Source organism: Naegleria fowleri, assembly GCF_008403515.1.
Source record: "Naegleria fowleri strain ATCC 30894 chromosome Unknown tig41, whole genome shotgun sequence".
NCBI classification, from domain to species: Eukaryota; Heterolobosea; class Eutetramitea; order Acrasida; family Naegleriidae; genus Naegleria; species Naegleria fowleri.
The window spans coordinates 40,779-60,329 of NW_025407973.1; the positions used below are offsets into that span (position 1 = coordinate 40,779).

The 19,551-nt window shown below is 35.5% G+C and overlaps 10 protein-coding genes across 10 annotated transcripts; 4 read left to right on the forward strand and 6 right to left on the reverse strand.

Moving 5' to 3' along the window:
- Positions 1-170: 170 nt before the first annotated feature.
- On the forward strand, positions 171-443 carry FDP41_004703 (uncharacterized protein; the record flags this gene model as incomplete). Its single annotated transcript, XM_044708146.1, has 1 exon — positions 171-443. The coding sequence occupies one exon, from the start codon at positions 171-173 to the stop codon at positions 441-443; it is 273 nt and encodes a 90-aa protein (XP_044560740.1).
- A 580-nt stretch (positions 444-1,023) lies between these two features.
- Positions 1,024-1,722, reverse strand: FDP41_004704 (uncharacterized protein; the record flags this gene model as incomplete). The annotated part of the gene is made up of 1 exon (XM_044708147.1): positions 1,024-1,722. The coding sequence occupies one exon, from the start codon at positions 1,720-1,722 to the stop codon at positions 1,024-1,026; it is 699 nt and encodes a 232-aa protein (XP_044560741.1).
- A 249-nt stretch (positions 1,723-1,971) lies between these two features.
- FDP41_004705 (uncharacterized protein) lies at positions 1,972-2,250 on the reverse strand (the record flags this gene model as incomplete). Its single annotated transcript, XM_044708148.1, has 1 exon — positions 1,972-2,250. The coding sequence occupies one exon, from the start codon at positions 2,248-2,250 to the stop codon at positions 1,972-1,974; it is 279 nt and encodes a 92-aa protein (XP_044560742.1).
- A 3,240-nt stretch (positions 2,251-5,490) lies between these two features.
- FDP41_004706 (uncharacterized protein) lies at positions 5,491-6,274 on the reverse strand (the record flags this gene model as incomplete). Its single annotated transcript, XM_044708149.1, has 2 exons — positions 5,491-6,129; positions 6,257-6,274. The coding sequence occupies 2 exons, from the start codon at positions 6,272-6,274 to the stop codon at positions 5,491-5,493; spliced, it is 657 nt and encodes a 218-aa protein (XP_044560743.1).
- A 1,241-nt stretch (positions 6,275-7,515) lies between these two features.
- On the forward strand, positions 7,516-8,526 carry FDP41_004707 (uncharacterized protein; the record flags this gene model as incomplete). The annotated part of the gene is made up of 1 exon (XM_044708150.1): positions 7,516-8,526. One exon carries the CDS (start codon positions 7,516-7,518, stop codon positions 8,524-8,526), a length of 1,011 nt encoding a protein of 336 aa, XP_044560744.1.
- Positions 8,527-9,554: 1,028 nt separating this feature from the next.
- On the forward strand, positions 9,555-10,238 carry FDP41_004708 (uncharacterized protein; the record flags this gene model as incomplete). Its single annotated transcript, XM_044708151.1, has 1 exon — positions 9,555-10,238. One exon carries the CDS (start codon positions 9,555-9,557, stop codon positions 10,236-10,238), a length of 684 nt encoding a protein of 227 aa, XP_044560745.1.
- A 798-nt stretch (positions 10,239-11,036) lies between these two features.
- On the reverse strand, positions 11,037-11,678 carry FDP41_004709 (uncharacterized protein; the record flags this gene model as incomplete). The annotated part of the gene is made up of 2 exons (XM_044708152.1): positions 11,037-11,317; positions 11,579-11,678. The coding sequence occupies 2 exons, from the start codon at positions 11,676-11,678 to the stop codon at positions 11,037-11,039; spliced, it is 381 nt and encodes a 126-aa protein (XP_044560746.1).
- A 1,962-nt stretch (positions 11,679-13,640) lies between these two features.
- FDP41_004710 (uncharacterized protein) lies at positions 13,641-14,593 on the forward strand (the record flags this gene model as incomplete). Its single annotated transcript, XM_044708154.1, has 2 exons — positions 13,641-13,873; positions 14,122-14,593. The coding sequence occupies 2 exons, from the start codon at positions 13,641-13,643 to the stop codon at positions 14,591-14,593; spliced, it is 705 nt and encodes a 234-aa protein (XP_044560747.1).
- Positions 14,594-14,632: 39 nt separating this feature from the next.
- Positions 14,633-16,753, reverse strand: FDP41_004711 (uncharacterized protein; the record flags this gene model as incomplete). The annotated part of the gene is made up of 3 exons (XM_044708155.1): positions 14,633-15,863; positions 16,072-16,244; positions 16,319-16,753. The coding sequence occupies 3 exons, from the start codon at positions 16,751-16,753 to the stop codon at positions 14,633-14,635; spliced, it is 1,839 nt and encodes a 612-aa protein (XP_044560748.1).
- A 301-nt stretch (positions 16,754-17,054) lies between these two features.
- Positions 17,055-19,466, reverse strand: FDP41_004712 (uncharacterized protein; the record flags this gene model as incomplete). Its single annotated transcript, XM_044708156.1, has 1 exon — positions 17,055-19,466. The coding sequence occupies one exon, from the start codon at positions 19,464-19,466 to the stop codon at positions 17,055-17,057; it is 2,412 nt and encodes an 803-aa protein (XP_044560749.1).
- Between the last annotated feature and the right edge of the window lie 85 nt (positions 19,467-19,551).

Sequence of the window (19,551 nt, forward strand, 5' to 3'; positions counted from 1 at the left end):
AATGGCACGGAGCACATTCGCTCCATTTCAGCAAGTTGCAGTCCGGTGATTTACACCTTGTCAAGTGTCAAATTGTACGTTGCCAATGTCTCTTATGAAAGTGGTTCATTGTTTACTGGAACTGTCTTGTCCTTTGGTCAGCCAGATCCTTAACTTCAGGTGGAGGACCCATGTACTTACAAGCCATTAGCTCAGGAGCTGTTGTTTCTGGAAAATCGCTTGTGGACGCCTCCGACAGTGTCACGACCTTTGCAGTCACTTTGTCCACTTCCATTACTTCGGATGTTCTCTTCCAAGCAGCCGTAAGTTATGGAGGTACTAATATCACTGATACAAAAATGGTTCGTGTGAATAACAAGCAAGCAAGCGAAGAATCTCGATTATACCGACACATGGATTGGAAGACGGGATGTCCAGAAGCAACAGGGCAGCACAGGATGTGACTCTTCACGTTGTTGTTGTATGGATGGACAAATTGTGACAACAAGAAAGGGATTGAATTTAATTCAAGTCGTTGGAAATGTGTCGGGAGTTTGTGGTGGGCAAAAAACAGTGACCATGTATATCGGAGACATTCATTCGTCAACTGGTGTGTTTGGCACCACTTCTTTAGGTGATACCTTCACTTTAACTAAAAATGGGAATTGCAATGGACGCATCATTCAAATAATGCATGCAGTGCCATGTCGGTGTGCTCGGATGGATGCATGTCCACGTGCTACAGAACCTTCATCTTCTGCTGCATCTTTTTCTGTTTTCAAGAGTGCTCGTGAAGATTCCAAGTGGAGTTTGAGCAATTTGTCTTTCCTTATGGTATTTATTCTCGTGTGTTTTGGGATTTAGGATATCAAAATGGTTCATGAATTCATCTTCCCTAATAAATATTTTTACATTATTTGTTTAATTAGACTCAAAGTATACTAACAATTCGTCGGAACAAGTTGTCATAAGAAACTAAAATGTTTAAAGAACACTTTAAATATATAAAGCATTTGTGAGAACTTTTGCAAATATCACACTAAATCATCTATCATTTAGTTTGCTTCTCTCATAATCAATATAACTAGCCACTTTTGAACAACAAGGTTCATATAAACAATAATAAGCATCTTCTAGAGAAGAATGATCGAGAATGGAAGCATCATCCAAATCAACTTTTCCTTCTGGATGATTCTGAGAATAAACTTTTTTCAAACAATTCAAAAGGTGCTTTCGACAATATGGAATGCAAGCCGTATTCGAAAATGCCAAAAACAATGGAGGAAAATTTGAAAGAGTTTCATAATCCTTCACTATTTGATCCAATTGTTTCTCATATTTAAATTTTTGAAAAACTATTTTCAACTTGGAAATGTCGTCATCTGTGAGATGATCCAAATTGTCTCCTTCCAAGTGATCACTCGAATCAGGAATTTGTCTTGTAAAGGCATTGTAAAGAGAAGGCATGGTTTTGAGTGAACCTTTTTGATATATAAATTTCGAATCATAATCACTCAAAATTACATAACGATCGAGAATAGTCGAGTCATGACATTCATAAAATCTCTTTTTTTCAGAATTTTCATTCAGAGAAGCACATTTCAATAAATCTGCAAATAATTCTTTACGTTCTGTGGCACTGAACTTTTTTTCGGACAAGTTGGCATGTTCATACTTTTTAAGACATGAAGGAGTTTCGATCAATTCGTTTTCTTCAATTTCACAATATATTATGAACAACATGGTGTTTTTCATAATATTTGTCAAAAGTATTTGTCATAAGAATTATTTTCATAAATTTGTGATCAACCAGATTCATAGATCGATCCAATGCAAATCATTTTTCACAAGGATGATGATCCATTCATTATTAATGACATTTTCCACCATATGATTCCATTGAATTTAAATGAATGACCAACATTTCACTCTCAATTATTATAAACATTATTCAAAACAAAACTCACGTAAACACAAGACATGAAATAATTCCTAGACTTCATTTGGAAATTTCGTTTCTCGATGTTTCAATCGTCTTGCATCAAATTGATCAATTTTCAACTCACTACTCTTTTTTTGACATCTAATCTTGACCGAGAGGTACATGTAAAACTTTTTCTCGCTCTCTGAATACATGTCATCGACAGAAACAAAACGATGAGATGGGTTGTTGTTGGAAATGAGTTGGTCAAGACGATTTCTCACACGAAGAATTTCTGCCATGGTGGTTTTGGAAGAGTCAGAGGTGTGATGGCTGTCATGGGATGACATTTTTTGGATGAGCTATCAATCTTTCCAAAACGAATCAAAAACAATTGCAATAAGGTCCGTAACATCAAGTTGTTTACTTGTTGTGGTGAGGTGATCTATTGATGCATTGCATCGAATTCATTGATTTCAAATCCTTTTTTCCTCTTTTCAAAAACTTGCACAACTTGAATCTGTCCACCAATACAACAATTAACACCAACAAGAATATTCCATGAAAATTTTCCAACCAGAGGAGAACCTAGATTGTCTTAAACGGTCATTGTTGATCATTGTCATCCAGGGATCTGTCAAAAGTCACATTCTCTGGTTCAACATGTTGAAAAGATTAAATTTTCCAATAAACAACAACAAAAACGTCCAAAGAAACAAAAAAAATGAAACCAACAGAACAACATTTCCACAAACCAAAACATTCAACAAAGGAGGAAGGATGGGGAGGTTGTACCCAATGCAGTTGTGCTCAATACAATGGAACAGGTGCTGTTGGAGTTTGTTCATGTGGACATCGCGATTACGATCATAACTATCAATAATCCATTCAAAAGCTCAATAAATGAATTCATTTCCACGTCAATAATGTTTGTATTACTCGTACAAGTCGAATGCAATGCTTGATCTTCACCGTACCTTCGTTTGATCATCACTTATTACAAAATCATTCATCAAAAAAGGTCCAAATAAAAAATTTTCTCCCGAAAAGTGCATGTCGGATGGATCCATCACCTTCTTCCACGGTCTGGATTGCTCCAAAAGTACCATCCTTGTTGAAGGCAAGATGAAATCTCGGAAAACGCACATTCCCTCTCACTTGCTTGTTTGAATGTTTTTAGAATATTGGAACATGAAGATGAGGAGTTAGTGATGGTTGAACCGCCTTATGATCTGACTAACAGAAAGGAGGCATGCCTTTGATTTAGCGTTCAATTGGATGAAGGCTAATCTTTTAAGAAAGCAGCATGTTTGTTCGGATGCATTCACCACTTTTTCAAAAGAAACGAGCTTGCTTGATGTTATGGATATTGATAACGAGATCGACAGTGAAATATAGAATGATTATGATCAACGTTATAGTAATCACAAACCATGCTTATCAAGCAATAAAGATACCGTCAACATGAAATTTTGAAAATGTTCACATTGTGGATGTCATGATATCCAAGCAAATTACCATAAATATTCAAGTATGAAGTCAGGACAAGATACTTTTACTCGCAATAACAAAGATGAGATGGGGCTAGAGAAATGGTATCACTATTTGAGAAAATGATAGGGACTCTTGTACACGATGTTCACGCATGGTTTGAAACATTCTTGCAAACAAAAGAAATCATTCAAAAAACAATTAAAATTACAGAAAAAATTTTGAAAGAAAACATTCGGTACAAACAACTGAAATATCTGAAACAAAAGAGAGTATTAAGGAAACCATTGGAACGTTTACAGACGAAATCAAAGCTGTGTCACAAAAAACATATTTTGAAAAATCTAGAGTTCATTTTTTCTATGTTTCAGACATGCACAATGTTGGATTTACATTTTAATTTGATATTTGTCCATACTGCATGGCAAAAACTGTTGAACAATTTGGAGCAAAAAATCGAACAACCCTTGGAGATTCCTTGTCATTCAGTCCTAAAGATTTAATTATGTGTGCTCTTCATGTTAAACAGCGATTAGTTGAAAATACAATTGCTTATATGGCTTCAAGTGGGCAGTATAACAATACCATATTGCAGAATTTGAAAAAATTAAAAGGATTAGAGCATTTTAATTGGAGAGAATAGAAACAACGAGTGTCTGAATATAATATTTCACAAACGTCAGAAAGTGTTACTGGTAAATCGAGCATGTTGTCTGGTGACCAATGTAACACAATTTATATATTTGTAACATTGAAGTGATAGTGATGGATATCGAACAGCTTAAAATACGCAGAAAATTTTTTGAGCATGGAAAAAATTTTTAAGCTCAACTAAACTCTTTAATTGTTTACAATTAAAACATTCATGACTTTCATTACATTCAAAACATATCATGTTTCAAAAGAATAAACAATAAAATTCGTTTGTTAATTAAAGGAAGGACTAATGGGTTTGTAGTCTCTCCAAACACCCGACCTTGATAAAGGTCCGGTGTTTGTGGATTTTCTGCATATTTTGTCAATTGACTTTATTTAGCAGAGTCCCGAGTATTAATTAAGATTTGAGAAGGTAAAAACTCCAAAAACCGCTCAGCGGAAAAAAGGAGAAAAACCAAAGAAACGCAAGGAAGTATGAAGGAGGAAGGCAGAGACAAAGATTCTAAGATGTGAAGCGCAAGAAGTCACATTTAAGCAATTGCTTGATAAATCCATGAAAATAAGCGAAAAAGGTACCTTAAAAACTTTTGAAAGCAAATGGGTGGGAGTGCGAAAGGGAAGTCACTAAGCAAATCAAAACGCACGAACAGGCAGAAAATTTTTGAGCATGAAAATATTTTCGCTGCAAGTTTTAATAAAACAACAATCATAGGATGATTTTATGATGATTTCAATCCATCAAAACTTGCCAATTCAATTTATTGTTGCTGACACATGAAGGAAACACCACATCACTAATGGTGTCTCAACACGTTGAATTGGCACTACAAGAGCCATGGTGGTTGCTTCTTAAAAATTTGTCACGTCCATGGAGGACTGGAATTGTGACTGAGTTGAAGACAACCATTCCCGCTCATCACAATCACATGATCGACACCATCTCTCTCTCAAACAGTCATTACATACTTTCAAGCCACAATCCTTGCATGGAGTTAGTGATAAACAAGGCTTGTGGCATGAATTGCACAGCAATGTTGGCATGTTTGGATGGCAGATCTTACAACGGCCATCGTAGTAACATTTACAACATGCTGAATTTTGACATTGAGTACATTTAGAAACAGCATTGGCTAATCTGCGACAACAGTCGCAATTAATAACTATGCATATGGAACAGCGTTGACATTCCCCTAAGTAAGAACATTTCTCGCAAATAATAGCAGAACAAAGTGAACACAATATTAGTTCCGTGTGATTAGAACAAACCTGGCACTTTCTCCGTTTGCAAATTTCTGAATTGCATCCACAAGTTGAATCACATATTCTTCCCTTTTTTGCACAACTACATTTCGAACAATTTCCTTTTTTGCATCTGCATCCAACTTTCTTCTTTGTTTTGTGTAGATCATCATTAATATCATTAATCTTCTCTCTTTTCCTTTTCAGCTGATTGATTTTAAAACTTTAGTAAATCCAATCACTTTTCCAGTGCTTTTCATCACACATAACCCTCCTCTAATCTCTATTTCATCATATGAAATTATGATCTTATTACTAATATTATTCAATGCCATGGCTTTAACAATATCTTTCAAATCACTGTCGACAAGGTTACCAAAAGACAAGTCTGGAAGATAGCTCTTAATTGTTGAGATAGATGGAAGTAATAGATTAAGCTTATCCAATGCGTTTTCAGATGTTATAGTTTCACCGGGAGAATTTCCTTTCAAAATATTCCACAAAAGAGAGCCACCATAAAATCGAAGTAATAAACACCAATGAATGATACACTCTTTGTATCGAAAACTGTTAACATTTTTCGACGAAACCAAATTTTGCAAAGTATTTTCTAATAATTGATAAAAGAACTGGGTTTCATGTAACTTTCCTTCCTCTAGCGCAATCGAGAGAAGTTCTACCAAATAATGTTTTTGATCTTTTTCTTCAATTAATTCTTCGAAATTCTTAATTGTAGTATCTCGTCGAGAGATTTTTGCCTTCAATGATTTGATGACATTTTTGTATTCTTGTGTTCTTGCAGCGAGGTGAGCTGTTTTGGTATTTTGGTTTTCAATTGTTCGCTGATAATGGCGTAATTTTGTTTCATAGCATTCATAACATTTTTCACAAACTCCATATTTGTTGAGATTGCAATTATTGCAGTCTACACTAAAAAACAAAATTCGCCATGATGATTGAAATTCACACTTCCGAAGCTGTGGCCATTGTGTGATATGATTCCCAATACTGTTAATAAATGGCTCACTTTTTCGAAAGAGATGCCTTTACATCGCGTATTACCTTCTTTGCAATTACTACAGCACTTGTTGTCGGAATGTTTGCATTGACCGAATTTATCGGTAACGATTGAAATGATATCTTTCACTCCTTTTGGTTGTTTTTGAATTTCAATGGTAACAGGGTTGCTGATGTGGTGGGTGTTTTTAAAATTATTGATATTGTTGTAATGTGTATTGCATAGCAAAGGTGTTGCATTGGACTTTTCTGTTCCGAGTATGGTGATATTTGTTGGCACGGTTCGCAAAGCGTTCTTGGAGCAAAGGCATCAACATCTTCGTTTCATTTTTCTTTTCGAAAAAATTTCTGTTGAATGAAAGCAAAAACAATTAGTTGGAAGAGTTTGAAATTAACACCAAGCCCTTCAAAAGTGCAGAACAAATAGATTATCCTTGAGTGTATATTGGCCTGTTATTCTAGAATTTCTTGTTGGTTGTTTGCACTTTACACGGGCTTTATGTTTAATTCAACTAAAGTCAGTGTCACCTTTTTTTAACGGCCGCTATTTATTGTATATTAGGTCTCACAATTCCAAACTAAAGAATATGAAACTAGACGGAATGAAACATCTACTATATGAAAATCTTGGTTTCAGCCTGCGTAATTGTCGAACAGTTCAACTCTGAAACAAGTATTGAAAATTGGTCGGTGTTATAAACTGAGTAAAAAATAAAAGTGCGCTCGTGAAGAATCTTGTCTCGCATCTTGGTCATTTTTACTGATTTATTAATAACTTTATCAATTCCCTCAATGAGACGCAAGAGTATTTAGATATTAAAAATCTATTTACATTATAATTTGTATAATTATAAAATTATAGAGACCCAAATACAACAGGGAAAATTCAAATCACTTCCAAAAAAGGAAATGGACACAGAGGGATTCGAACCCTCGACCATCTGCTCTCCCGTCTCATAAGACAAACGCTCTACCTCTGAGCTATGTGTCCAATCAATATATTAAGGAAGGATCGTTTTCACGTCTGCTGTAGTGTCCATTTGATATTGAGAGGATTTTTTCAAACACATTGGTTTTGTGTATTGGAATTTAGCACTTGTCCTGTACTGATAGAATTATGCGATGATGAAGAGGTTACTATATCTTCCTCCTCATTAATTAACTCTGAGAGCCTTTTGAAGGAGTGAAGAGGATGTTATTGGTTTGTCATGATGATAAATGACACCCTGCTATCAAAAAATGTCCAATCATTACACGAAACCCAGTTCTTTTATCAATTATTAGAAAATACTTTGCAAAATTTGGTTTCGTCGAAAAATGTTAACAGTTTTCGATACAAAGAGTGTATCATTCATTGGTGTTTATTACTTCGATTTTATGGTGGCTCTCTTTTGTGGAATATTTTGAAAGGAAATTCTCCCGGTGAAACTATAACATCTGAAAACGCATTGGATAAGCTTAATCTATTACTTCCATCTATCTCAACAATTAAGAGCTATCTTCCAGACTTGTCTTTTGGTAACCTTGTCGACAGTGATTTGAAAGATATTGTTAAAGCCATGGCATTGAATAATATTAGTAATAAGATCATAATTTCATATGATGAAATAGAGATTAGAGGAGGGTTATGTGTGATGAAAAGCACTGGAAAAGTAATTGGATTCACAAATTGCAATGAAAAGTCTTTTGAAGATATATATAACGCAAAAAGAGAAATTACACCAGACGATATTGCTAGTCATGTGTGCCAGTTTTTTGCAACAACTATTGACGGTGAGATGTCTTTTCCTATTTGTTTTGGTGGTCACAAATCAAACCATTATGAATTTATTACAAAGAAAATGACAGAAATTAGAGATCAATTCAAACGAACTTCTTATGGAGATTATGTTTTAGAAGTGGTTGGAGGTTGTAGTGATGGATTAGCTGGTAATTATCAATATGCAACCTCTCATACTAATGAAAATTATGTTCACCTTTTTGATTGGTCTCATTTGCTCAAACGGTTGAGAAATCGTTTATTGAAAGGGGATGATTTGATTATTGAAAAAGAGAGTTTTTCTATGAATACATTATTGAAGGTTAGAAATGAACCCCAACTGCGAGACTGGGTATCGGAAAATATAATTTACCCAGTCGACATTATGAAAATGGAACCTGTTTTTGCATTGATAGATTCTAATGTTATTAGTGGAATTGAACAAAGCAAGCAAATAGGATGATGTGCATTAGCAAAATATTTAACGTTAATGCAACAAATACATCAAATTTTTGACGATGAACGATGTTCAAACTGGAATGAGAAAAAACAATTAATTGAATCTGTACTGACAACACTTAAGGAATGGAAAGATGCAAATTCTAACATCATTAGTGACGAATTGTATTCTCATATTGTGATGACTATGACTTCACTTCGTTCTCTTTTTGAAAAATATGGAAACCATACTCAAATTAAGGAATTTCGACATTAATTGTTGAACATTTTTTTTCCTTAATTCGAGGAAAAATACGATACCCTAATTTTCGAGATTATTGTGGGATCTATCGAGCCGTATGGATTGCTTTGAAGACGAAATTGGCAAAAAATTCTCCAATTAATGTCAATCAACAATCAACCACAAAGTGTTATGCAAATTGTAACGTAAGCTTAGACTATTCTGAATTACATCGAAAACACTATGTAAAGAAACACATTCTTCAAGAAGACGATGAGGACACTTTGTTAGAGAAAGATCAAACTATTTCTGAAGAGATGTATGAATATGTGCTCGATGTCACTCAAGATTTTCTTCCACAGAAAAATGTAATGCTGATACGAGAGTATTTATGTAAACAAGCACCAGTCGCGGATGATGGAACTATTATGAACAATATTTTTCTCAGCTGCCCTGAATGTAATCAAATAATGGTCCGACAACGATCATTCATTAAGCACTTACAATGTCACAATTATTCACCTCAGCAATGCAAAGATACACTGTACAACACAATTATTACTTCACTCAAATCTCGCCAATTTGGCCAACATGTTGAGGGTATTGTTGAGGAAATAGCAACCAAATTGGTAACCAATACCTTTAAGCAAATTCGAATTCGAACAGAACCTGAATTACCAAAAGAATCAGTTATTACATTTAATTCAGAAAAAGGATTATTTGTTCCATCTAACGAGAAGCAATCACAAGCAGAAAATATTTCAACATCAAATATCGCCACCATCGACTCTATTTCAGAAGATTCATCTTAAATGTCAGAAACTTCACCTCAAAACAAATATGTATTTTTTGATTTTGAAACGACTGGATTATGGAAGAATGATGATCCACCAAAAATTACGGAATATTGTTTTGTGGACGTTTTGACTGGAGCTATTTTGTATGGCTTAGTTAATCCTGGAAAAGTGATTTCTAACCAAGCACAATCAATTACAGGACTTAACTTGAATAGTTTAAGATCAAAATTGCCTATTGAAGGGCATGTGAATGATATTATCCAATTTTTAAACAATAACTCTCAAGGAAAAACTTACTTAATAGCTCATAATGGAGACCGTTTGGATTTTAAAGTTTTTGCTAAAGAATTTTTCGGAAAGTTTTCTGAATTTAATCATGACAATATTGTCTTTGTTGATTCTCTCCGATTAATGAAATCAGAATCGACTTTACACAATTGTCTTCCTCGGAAAATGACAAAGAAAGGGAAATCTAAACCAGTTTTTGCTGAGGATGTATTAATTGAACACTTTAATTTAGGAAATGTCAGCAATTCGCATTGTGCATTTTATGATGCTATTGGATTGCTTAATATTTTGATCAAGTTTTATGGTAATCTCGACGATGCACTGAAAGCTATCGAGTGCTTCAATACCAATCAACTTAAAAGGAAAAGAGAGAAAATTAATGACAATAATGATGATGAACACAAAGCATAGAAGAAAGTTGGATGTAGATGTAAAAAAGGAAATTGTTTGAATTGTAATTATGCCAAGCTTGGAAGAATATGTGATGCAACTTGTGGGTGCAATCCAGAAAATTGCAAACGGAGACAGTGCCAAGTTTGTTCCAACTACACGGAACTAATATTGTGTTCCTGTTGTTCTGATATTGTTTGTGAGCGATGTTCTTACAATGGAGAATGTCAACGATGTTCGATATTCATAGTTTATCATTGCAAATGTTGTCACAGACTAACCAATGCCGTTTCTAAATGCCTTCAATGTCAAAATTCAACATGTTGCAAATGTTACTATGACGGCCTTTGTAAGATCTGCCATCCAAACATGCCAACATTGCTATGCAATTCATGCCACAAGCCTTGTTTATCACTAACTCCATGCAAGGATTGTGGCTTGAAAGTATGTAATGACTGTTTGAGAGAGAGATGGTGTCGATCATGTGATTGTGATGAGCGGGAATGGTTGTCTTCAACTCAGTCACAATTCCAGTCCTCCATGGACGTGACAAATTTTTAAGAAGCAACCACCATGGCTCTTGTAATGCCAATTCAACATATTGACGCACCAATAGTGATGTGGTGTTTCCTTTATGTGTCAGAAACAACCAATTGCATTGGCAGGTTTTGATGGATTGAAACCATCATAAAATCATCCTATGATCGTTGTGTTATTAAAATTCCCAGCGAAAAGTTTTCTCGTAGCTTGAGGTGTTTGGCAAAAAATACGCTCGAGTTGTCCACCCGTGAATAAATCCTATCGGTTTTCACAATCGTTTCATTCTTGATCCTCTTCTTCCAAATCACTTTCACACAGATTTTCCAAAAACTCTTGATCTTGCTCTTCTTGACAATACTCCTCTTCCTCTTGACATTCCTTCTCCTCTTGACAATCCTCCTCTTCCTTTACAGATACCTGAACACGATCCACATGCTCCTTCAACCAATCTTGTTCATAAATCATCCATTTCATCTTGTTGATGGCCATTGCGTTTTGAATTTGCTCAATCACCGATTTGGAATTGGGCAAGGAATTTAAAACAACCTTCTTTTCAATATCTGTGTGTTCTCAAAAGTGACATCCTGCGCATAATAATTGATACTTTTCCTTGTTGCATGTAAAACAATCTCTCGATCCTTTTTGAGTGTATTATTTGCAAAACAAAGAACGGGTCCAAATTCTTGAACAAATTTCATCATGATTTCTTTTTTGGAATAATCAAGAGGATTTAAATGAGAAAATTCAGGAACTAGAAATTGGACAAGTGTCCATAAGAATTCACGATCAAGTAAAATGGTTGTTGGCACGAATGAAAATACCTTTCTTTTGAATGGCTGTCAATAGAAATTTTTTATTGAATTTCAAATGATTGCTGATGTTTTGTAATGCTTGACCATTCTTCTTGACGGCAGCTAACATAATTTGTTTATAATCCGGTTCATCATTATCAGGCGAAAAAACTTGACATTCCTAAACAACGTTGAAAAATAGTTTTTTGTACCTATTTGGATAGTCTTCACTTGCATATTCTGTTCCTAATAACTGATCCACTTTCAACACAAACTTTCGATCTTTTTTTAATGACTTGGATGCAAATTTCAATCCATAGCCATACTTGCTAATGTAATTCAACACAAATTCTTATCATTCATAAATTCGACAGGAAAGAACTTGTCAAATTTCAATTCACGATTTTCGAGCCATTTCTTTTCCTTCTTGTTGCAATGAAATTTTCTTTTATAGTAACAATTCCCAACGACGAAGAGGATTCATTTCTGAATCATGTTCATCAAAAGAAGTTTTTGAAAAATCATGAATCATCACTTTTACATGATTGCTCTTTGTGAGTATGAGATTTGGAGCTAGATTTTGTTTCTTGTTTTTTTCCAAGTCACACGAAACATGGTCATTGAAGGAGTATGATTTCCGACAGAGATGGTGTTGTGATAAATAGTTCACCACAAGGTGGTTGTGATCTCGTTTCTACATTTTTTTTTCTGTTGTTTTTGGTAGTTATTTTTGGAGGAGATGAATTCTGGAATCGTGAATTAGGAATTCTCAAGAGTGTGTGTTGAAAAGGACATTCAAAATCTATGAGATGATACCGTTAAAAGTACTTTCACAATAATTTATTGATTCTGACTCAACAATGCAAATTGGATTGAATAATTGCCACTGTGTTCACTTGGAGAAGAAAAAATTGACCAAAACGTACCCCAATGGTATCGCTTGTGGCGGTTAAAAAAATAAGGACAGGAGAGGCTCGTGAAGGAAGAGTGGAGAAAGCAGACTATGTCACCATGCCTGCGGGTGTGTCGAGTGAGCCTGAAAGTGTCTGGATGGTGAATGTGAATCATTTCTTGTCGAGTGATCAATCAAAATCAGCTTCTTCTGAACTTTATTCTCAACACACAACGAAATTTGATGAAATTCAAGTACTTGACCGAATGATGAACTATGTGATGCAATCGAATGAATGTCCACGCACACATGAATGTGATGGTCCATACTGAGAGAATATGGAATTCATCGATGAGTCCTTCAATAAAAATTTTGCTTACTTTAAACATTTGTCAAGATGTGAATGTCATCAACTCAACAACCTTCAGTGATGGCAGACAACGAGAGAATTGCTGACGGTTAAATCTCAATACATTCATGTCGTTCCATCTGATGAAAGAAATTTCTGAAGTGGCACTGTGTCATTTCTTGCGAAAAGGTTCAACAGAGATGGTGTCACTCCATATGGACGGTGACTCAATCAGCAGTTCACTTCTCTTCTCCTTAGGAATCCAATTCCATCTTTTGGTCAAAATATGTTGACCCAGGGTGGTTCCTCGCAGAGTTATTCCAACCATGAGATGCATCGTTGTATACCCTCTTTACGGATTTCATGTGCGTTGAAACAACATGTCTCCTTGCACATACTTGGTAAATTGCCAGCATTTGGAACCTTGCCAGCATCAGCTCATGGCCACTCGAGTGGTTCAAGATGAAATCCATCAACTAATTGGAAGTTTTTTCCATTCTGAATTTGTTCAAACAGAGATCTCTTTCTTCCATTAAAAGATTTTACCATGATGACCACCACTCACAAAAAAACCAACTCTCACAACCACCACCACCACATGTCCAACAACATGATCATGACAGAACCAACACCCACAACAGAAGCAGCAACATCACCAACCTCAACACTTGCTGCAGCATCATCTTTCAATCTTTTCTTTCCCATCATGTTCTTTCAATCCATTAATGCCACTCAAGGTAAAATTGCTGAACCTCGAGAAAACGTTGCTTCTCTCAGCAATTCTGGTTTCTACTTGATCGTGTTGAACATTCTTTTGACCATTCTCATTATTTATGCCATTCATTTAAGAAATGAAACGAAAGCAAAAGATTCTCTTCTTCTTGACAGGTTTATTGGTTGCCTTGTGTTTTCGTGTGGTGTATCATGGTACTTCGGCCTATATGAATGAAAAGGATTGGATGAATTTTCCAAATTTGTTGGATTATAGAATTGTATTGTGGGTCTTTTCTGTGATTGAGAATGCCTTGTCTTTTGGTGCGATTGTAACCATTACGATGATTATTGGTTTTCTACAAGACTTGTTGTAAGTAGAGAGAGAGTGTGTGTGTTTGATTGTTGTTGGTTATTGAGTGGGATCAAATGATGATAATTGCGCGTGCTGGAATCGAGAACGTTGTCGACAAATTTGGTTGCATTTCTAAAATGTCATTTCTTGACCAATCTCTGTGACGGCCAAAACCATCACCCACTACAAATTCATCACCATGATTTCCCCTTCTTGATCAATTTCTTCACCAACCAAAATGCATATGGATTTCATTCGAGAAACAGTATGACCACAGCAGCAGCTGCAGGGACCATGACCAAAAAGGTTTACATTTTCACAAGAGGATCAATCATTGCCTTAAACATGATCACGAGTGGTATCTTGTGCGTCCTCATTATTCTTAATGCCATTCTCAACTTGCTTGTGAAAATAACTCTTCTCAACAAAACACTTGCCGTTCCGTTACAAATTGTGCTCTTATGCATCTTCTTTATTGTCAATGTGACAAATTTGATTGTATTTATTGCTGTCAGCGCTCGATTGCTTTTTATTGTGAAAAAAACCTCCTCCAATGTCTCTTCTGACACGACCAAGGAAAAGGTTTCATTCATGAATCGACCATTCACCAAAATTTGTGGTCTCATGTTAGGAATGATTTTGAGTGCCTTTATTCAAATCATTGCTGCCATTATTTCATTCTTAACAAGTACCTTTGCAGGTTATTTACACATTTTAGATAAAAAACACACAAATTAACTGAATAAGTTCATAAGCGATGCATCAGTTAAATCCTTATTAATGCTTGTTTTTTGGATAATTTCCATGATGCTTCTTTCTGTCATTGTCCTTCCCAAATCTTGACTTGCTGTTTCCTCCTTGAAATTGCGTCATTGGACATTCATTCGCTCGATGTCCAGATTGTTTGCATTTAAAACAAATCATTTCAGTGCATTGTCTAGACAAGTGTTCAGTGCTTCCACAATGATGACACTTTGGTGGAAATGGGCATTGATTGACCAAATGTCCAATTTGTTTGCAATTGTGACACATCTCTGCCCGAGTGCAATTTCTTGCAAAATGTTGGTTACTTCCACAATTATGGCACTTCATGAATTTGATTCGATTGGCCATTCGATAGGCATAGAATTTGCGAGGGAGAGTTTGATGAATGACAGTTGAAGGATGAGTCGAAGAGGATGATTGATCCATCACACTCGGATCACTGACTGACCTTTCATACAATAACTCGTAATAGAGTGAGTTCATCTTGCTTAATATATTGGAAGACGGAATCGAATGGTTTTCACACTCTGCAAGAATATTTTGTAAGGTGTGAAAAATGTAAAGTGTCAAAGCATCATTGGGAGAATTGAGAGAATGATCCATTTCAATCACGCATTGATGAATTTGTTCGAGACCATTCTTCAAAATATTGTAAGCAACGTTCATGGAATGATCTTGTAATTTCTCTGTTGCTTCTTTCAATGCTTGGACTGCATATTGTCTTGACAAGTGGCAGTTCAACTTGGATTTCCAATTCGAGTTGAGAGTAGATTTTTCTACTTGTACAATCTGTTCGAATGTCTCCATTTCACAATTATTTTGAATATTATTCATGCTTAATTGTATTCTGATCTTTAAAGGGCCCACGTATTGAGAATTTGGCATTTGACGTTTGGCTTTGATCATAATATGCTTCTCCTCTTCCATTTGTAAATCATTGTAAAATATTGTAAAAGTATTGTCTCCTTGTGGAGTTGCATGAGGTCCGAAAACTTGAACAAACTGTACATTGCTATCACCACTCAAACTTAGTTTCACATTCCTTTTTTGACATGTCAAAATTCCACCAATGCAGTCCACCATACACTTCGAAATGGACGATTGATCCTTCACATAATAATACATTCCATTTCCTTCTTCTGCAAGAGCTGAGAGCATGATTGCATCATGTTCTGAACCATATCCAAAGGTATGAATAGAATAATCTTTAGTTGGATCTCGAATGGCTTGAATGAGATGAGAACTGAATAATTTTCATTCCCAATTTTGTTATAGTTTTGAATATCCATAAATGGCAATATTAATAAGATATTATATGAATCATATGATATTAATAGAATATTAATAGAATATATTATAATAAATAAAATAATATTAATAGAATATATATTATAATAATTTACAAAAAATTGTATTGTCAAACATTTTGAATCAAATGAATAATGACTTACGTATTAGTAATTCCCTTATTTGCCATTCCATCTGTAAACAATAAGAGAGCTCGTGAAGGATTTCTGATACGTTTAGGAATGGCATTCATTTCTTCAATACCTCTCAGTAAACCACCAGAGAGGAAAGTACTTCCACCAGTTCTCATATTTTCAACGGAAATGGATCCTCGTCTCTGGAATGAGTTGAAATATTTTAACCATAAATGTAAAATAATTGAAAGTTGTTGTCATTTCACACAGTACTTACCCTTCCATCCATGTTCATAAAAGTCAATTTTAAATTAGTGAAGAACTCATCATCGAATGAAACAATGGACAATCTGTCTTTGGGTCCTAAAGCTCCAATGACAAAATCCAAAGTATCTTTGACAAGTGTCATTTTCTCACCACTCATCGAACCACTCTTGTCAATCACACAAACAATATCTGCAGGTGTATGTGATTTCATTAACAATTGTTCAGTCTCCTCTAAATGGAACTTGTCATCTCTCAACTCTTGTCGAATTTTCAGGTTGGAACATTTCAACGTTAATAATAACATGAAAATGTCTTCGTTGTTCTCCATCAATAATTCATTCATGTGAACTTCTAAAATATTGTCGTCGTTCATGATGTTTGTTGTGTTAACCATAGGAGTAGAGTTGCTATTGTTTCTACTGCTAGTATTTCCAATAAAGATCATCTTTTAGTGTTGATTCAATTTTTGTGTTGTTTCCACAATGACGAAATGTGTGGTCGCGGCCCAAATTTAACAGTGTCCAGCAGTGTTCACCATCACAAAAACTAAAATACTCTCCAAGTAAATCTAAATCTTGGTATCAAGACAATTCGTAGTGTATTATTGAGGGTTACAACAATTTCAGAGTTCACCACTACAAATCTTTTTAAAGCTTTTTCCAAATTTGGTCTGATAGGTGGCTTTGTAATTTTGGGTGGAACAACCAACAATCACTTAAATAAGGATGATTTAATTCACTTTCTCTTCACCTATTGTGCAATACCATAAACAATTCGAGTGGATTTTTCATATTTCTCAACAAGGATCGAGCGCTTGACTTTTGCTCACGTTGCAGCCACGAGTGGTGACCACTTGTACTCGAACCAGCCGTAGAGTCTCTTCTTGGAGAAAGTAACAATGCATGGTTATTGAATGATGTTGAATCACTCTTTAGATGCGAAAGGTCATTCTCTGAAAGTCGTCGCTTATTGAAAAATCTTCTAGGAGTTGCAATCGTGTCGATGGGATACTTGCTTTGACTACTCAAAATTCCAGTCACGCTACTCACGTCGTTACTGCTTTCACTTACGACTGCTTCCAAATATTCGGGTGATTTTCTAAAATCTCTAAAACATTCTAATTTAAGTTGTAAATTAATGTTATTAATTAAATCTCTAAAAATTTCAATAAATTCATCCTCACTCACAAACATGTCGCAATAGAGATGATGAGGAATTTCTGAAACTTGTGCATTTTCTGGATAAACATGAGTATTTAAAAAGCGCAGTTTTTCATTCTTCAGTCGTTCAAAAGCGTCCAATGTTTTTTGTCGTTGTCTCTTGCTCAAGTTTAACTCTTTTGGAGAATGTTCCAAAATGTATTTATGAATTAATGTTTCAATGTGTAATAAATTAAATCCAACATAAATATGAGATTGTTGGAACGTTCCATTTTGAGAAAAAGTTGACTGTGGTGAATTTTGTTGTTGCTGTTGAAGGAGTGACTGTTGAATATTTTGTAACTGTTGTTGCTTGTATTTCATTAAAATTTCCGAAGTTGAAATGAATGTCTTATCATTGGGATCTGAGGAAGTACTGTTTGCACGTGTCTTGGATTTCACAAGTTTCTTTAAACCTCCAATGGGTGAAGAATTTCCAACGATGGCACTCACAGACGACGATTTCGTTTGTGAAAAGTTCGTGTCATCGGTCGTTCCACCACTACTGAGCGATGATGAAGAAGTATTTGCGTCTGTCATTGACGATGATAAATATCCAAATGAACTTGTTGGTTGAGAAAATGACGTTTGTGTCGTCGTCGTGGCAGTGACTGCACTTGTTGAATTGAAATTTGTGTCATGATGGTACAATGAATTGGAATTTCTTCTTCCTCTTGGAGAAACTGGTGATCGTGCTGAATTTGGTAGCAATCCTGCAGAATTCGACGTCGTCATTAATAATAATGCATTGTCTTGATACAATCGAATCGTGTCTTGTAAAAATTCAATTTGTTCCAAATGCGCTGATTTTTGGATGTATTGAAAGAAAATTTCACGTCCAATTTCCGAATTCATAATTTGTGAATATTCATCTTCAATCACAGTATTGGCATGACTAGTATTAATGTTGTTGTGAGAATGATCATTGGAAAGATAATCTTCAGAATGTTGTGGCATCATCAATGAATTTTCATGATCCATGAAGGATCCCACTGTCAATCGTTGAAAGGACACTCGTGGTGAATAGGGTGAAGTTGCTGATTCACCACTGGTTTGTGGAGTCATTGTAGAGCCTAATGCAGTTGTTATGGATGTTGTTGATGAATTGTTGGTGGTGGTGGTGATCGTCGTATGATGGCCACCACTAGCACCACCACTCCATGTTCGATCCATGGATTTTGTACGTCTCGGAGCGATGGAAATTCTCGGAGAGGTCAATCCTCCAGTGCTTGAACCATCATCACGACCAGTCTGACTGACCTGCAAAGTTTCATCAAAGAAGGTTTCCAAAGCTTCTTTGGTCGTTGTTGCTGTTGGAAGTGTCGCAGAAGTGGTGTTCGTGAACAAGGAAAGAAGAGGAATTTTACGTTTCGTTGGAGTAGGACTATTACTACTGCTATTGTTATTGTTGTTGTTATTGGTAATGGGACTACCATGATTCATCATCAAGAAGGGATGGGTTGTTGTTGGAGTGGTGGTGGTGTTTTCCGGGAGAGGGGATGAAGGAGAATGAACAATGACTGAAGAGGAAGAAGAAGCACCAGCACCATTACTACTACTATTATTCGTATTGTTGCCGTTATTATTATTATGATTATTACTCTTTAAATTAGGAGCTGATTTAGACTTGTGTTTGGTCTTGCCTCCGTATACAGCCGAACGCTCTTGTTCATGAACAGGATCATCATCATCAACACGATGAGAGGAAGTTGTTCTAGAACTGAACTTTTGGATGTTGGGAGAAGAGGATTTGTTTTTCAAGGAAGGAGCGAATTTTCGTTTGATGGTTGTGAGAAGGGAATTTCCGGTCGTTGATGTTGTTGTGGTGCTGGTGGTAGTGGAGTTATTCATGATGTTATGATTATGGTTGTTGGTGCTGATGGAATGATTGATGTTGTTGGCATTTCCGAAGGATGATGAAGAGGAAGCATTGGCCGTTGTTGTTTTGCTTGGTGTCATCATCATTATTGAGGAGAGAGAAGGAGGTTAATGACAACGATAAGAGTGTGTCGTTATTAATTGTGGTAGTAGTAGTAGTAGTAGT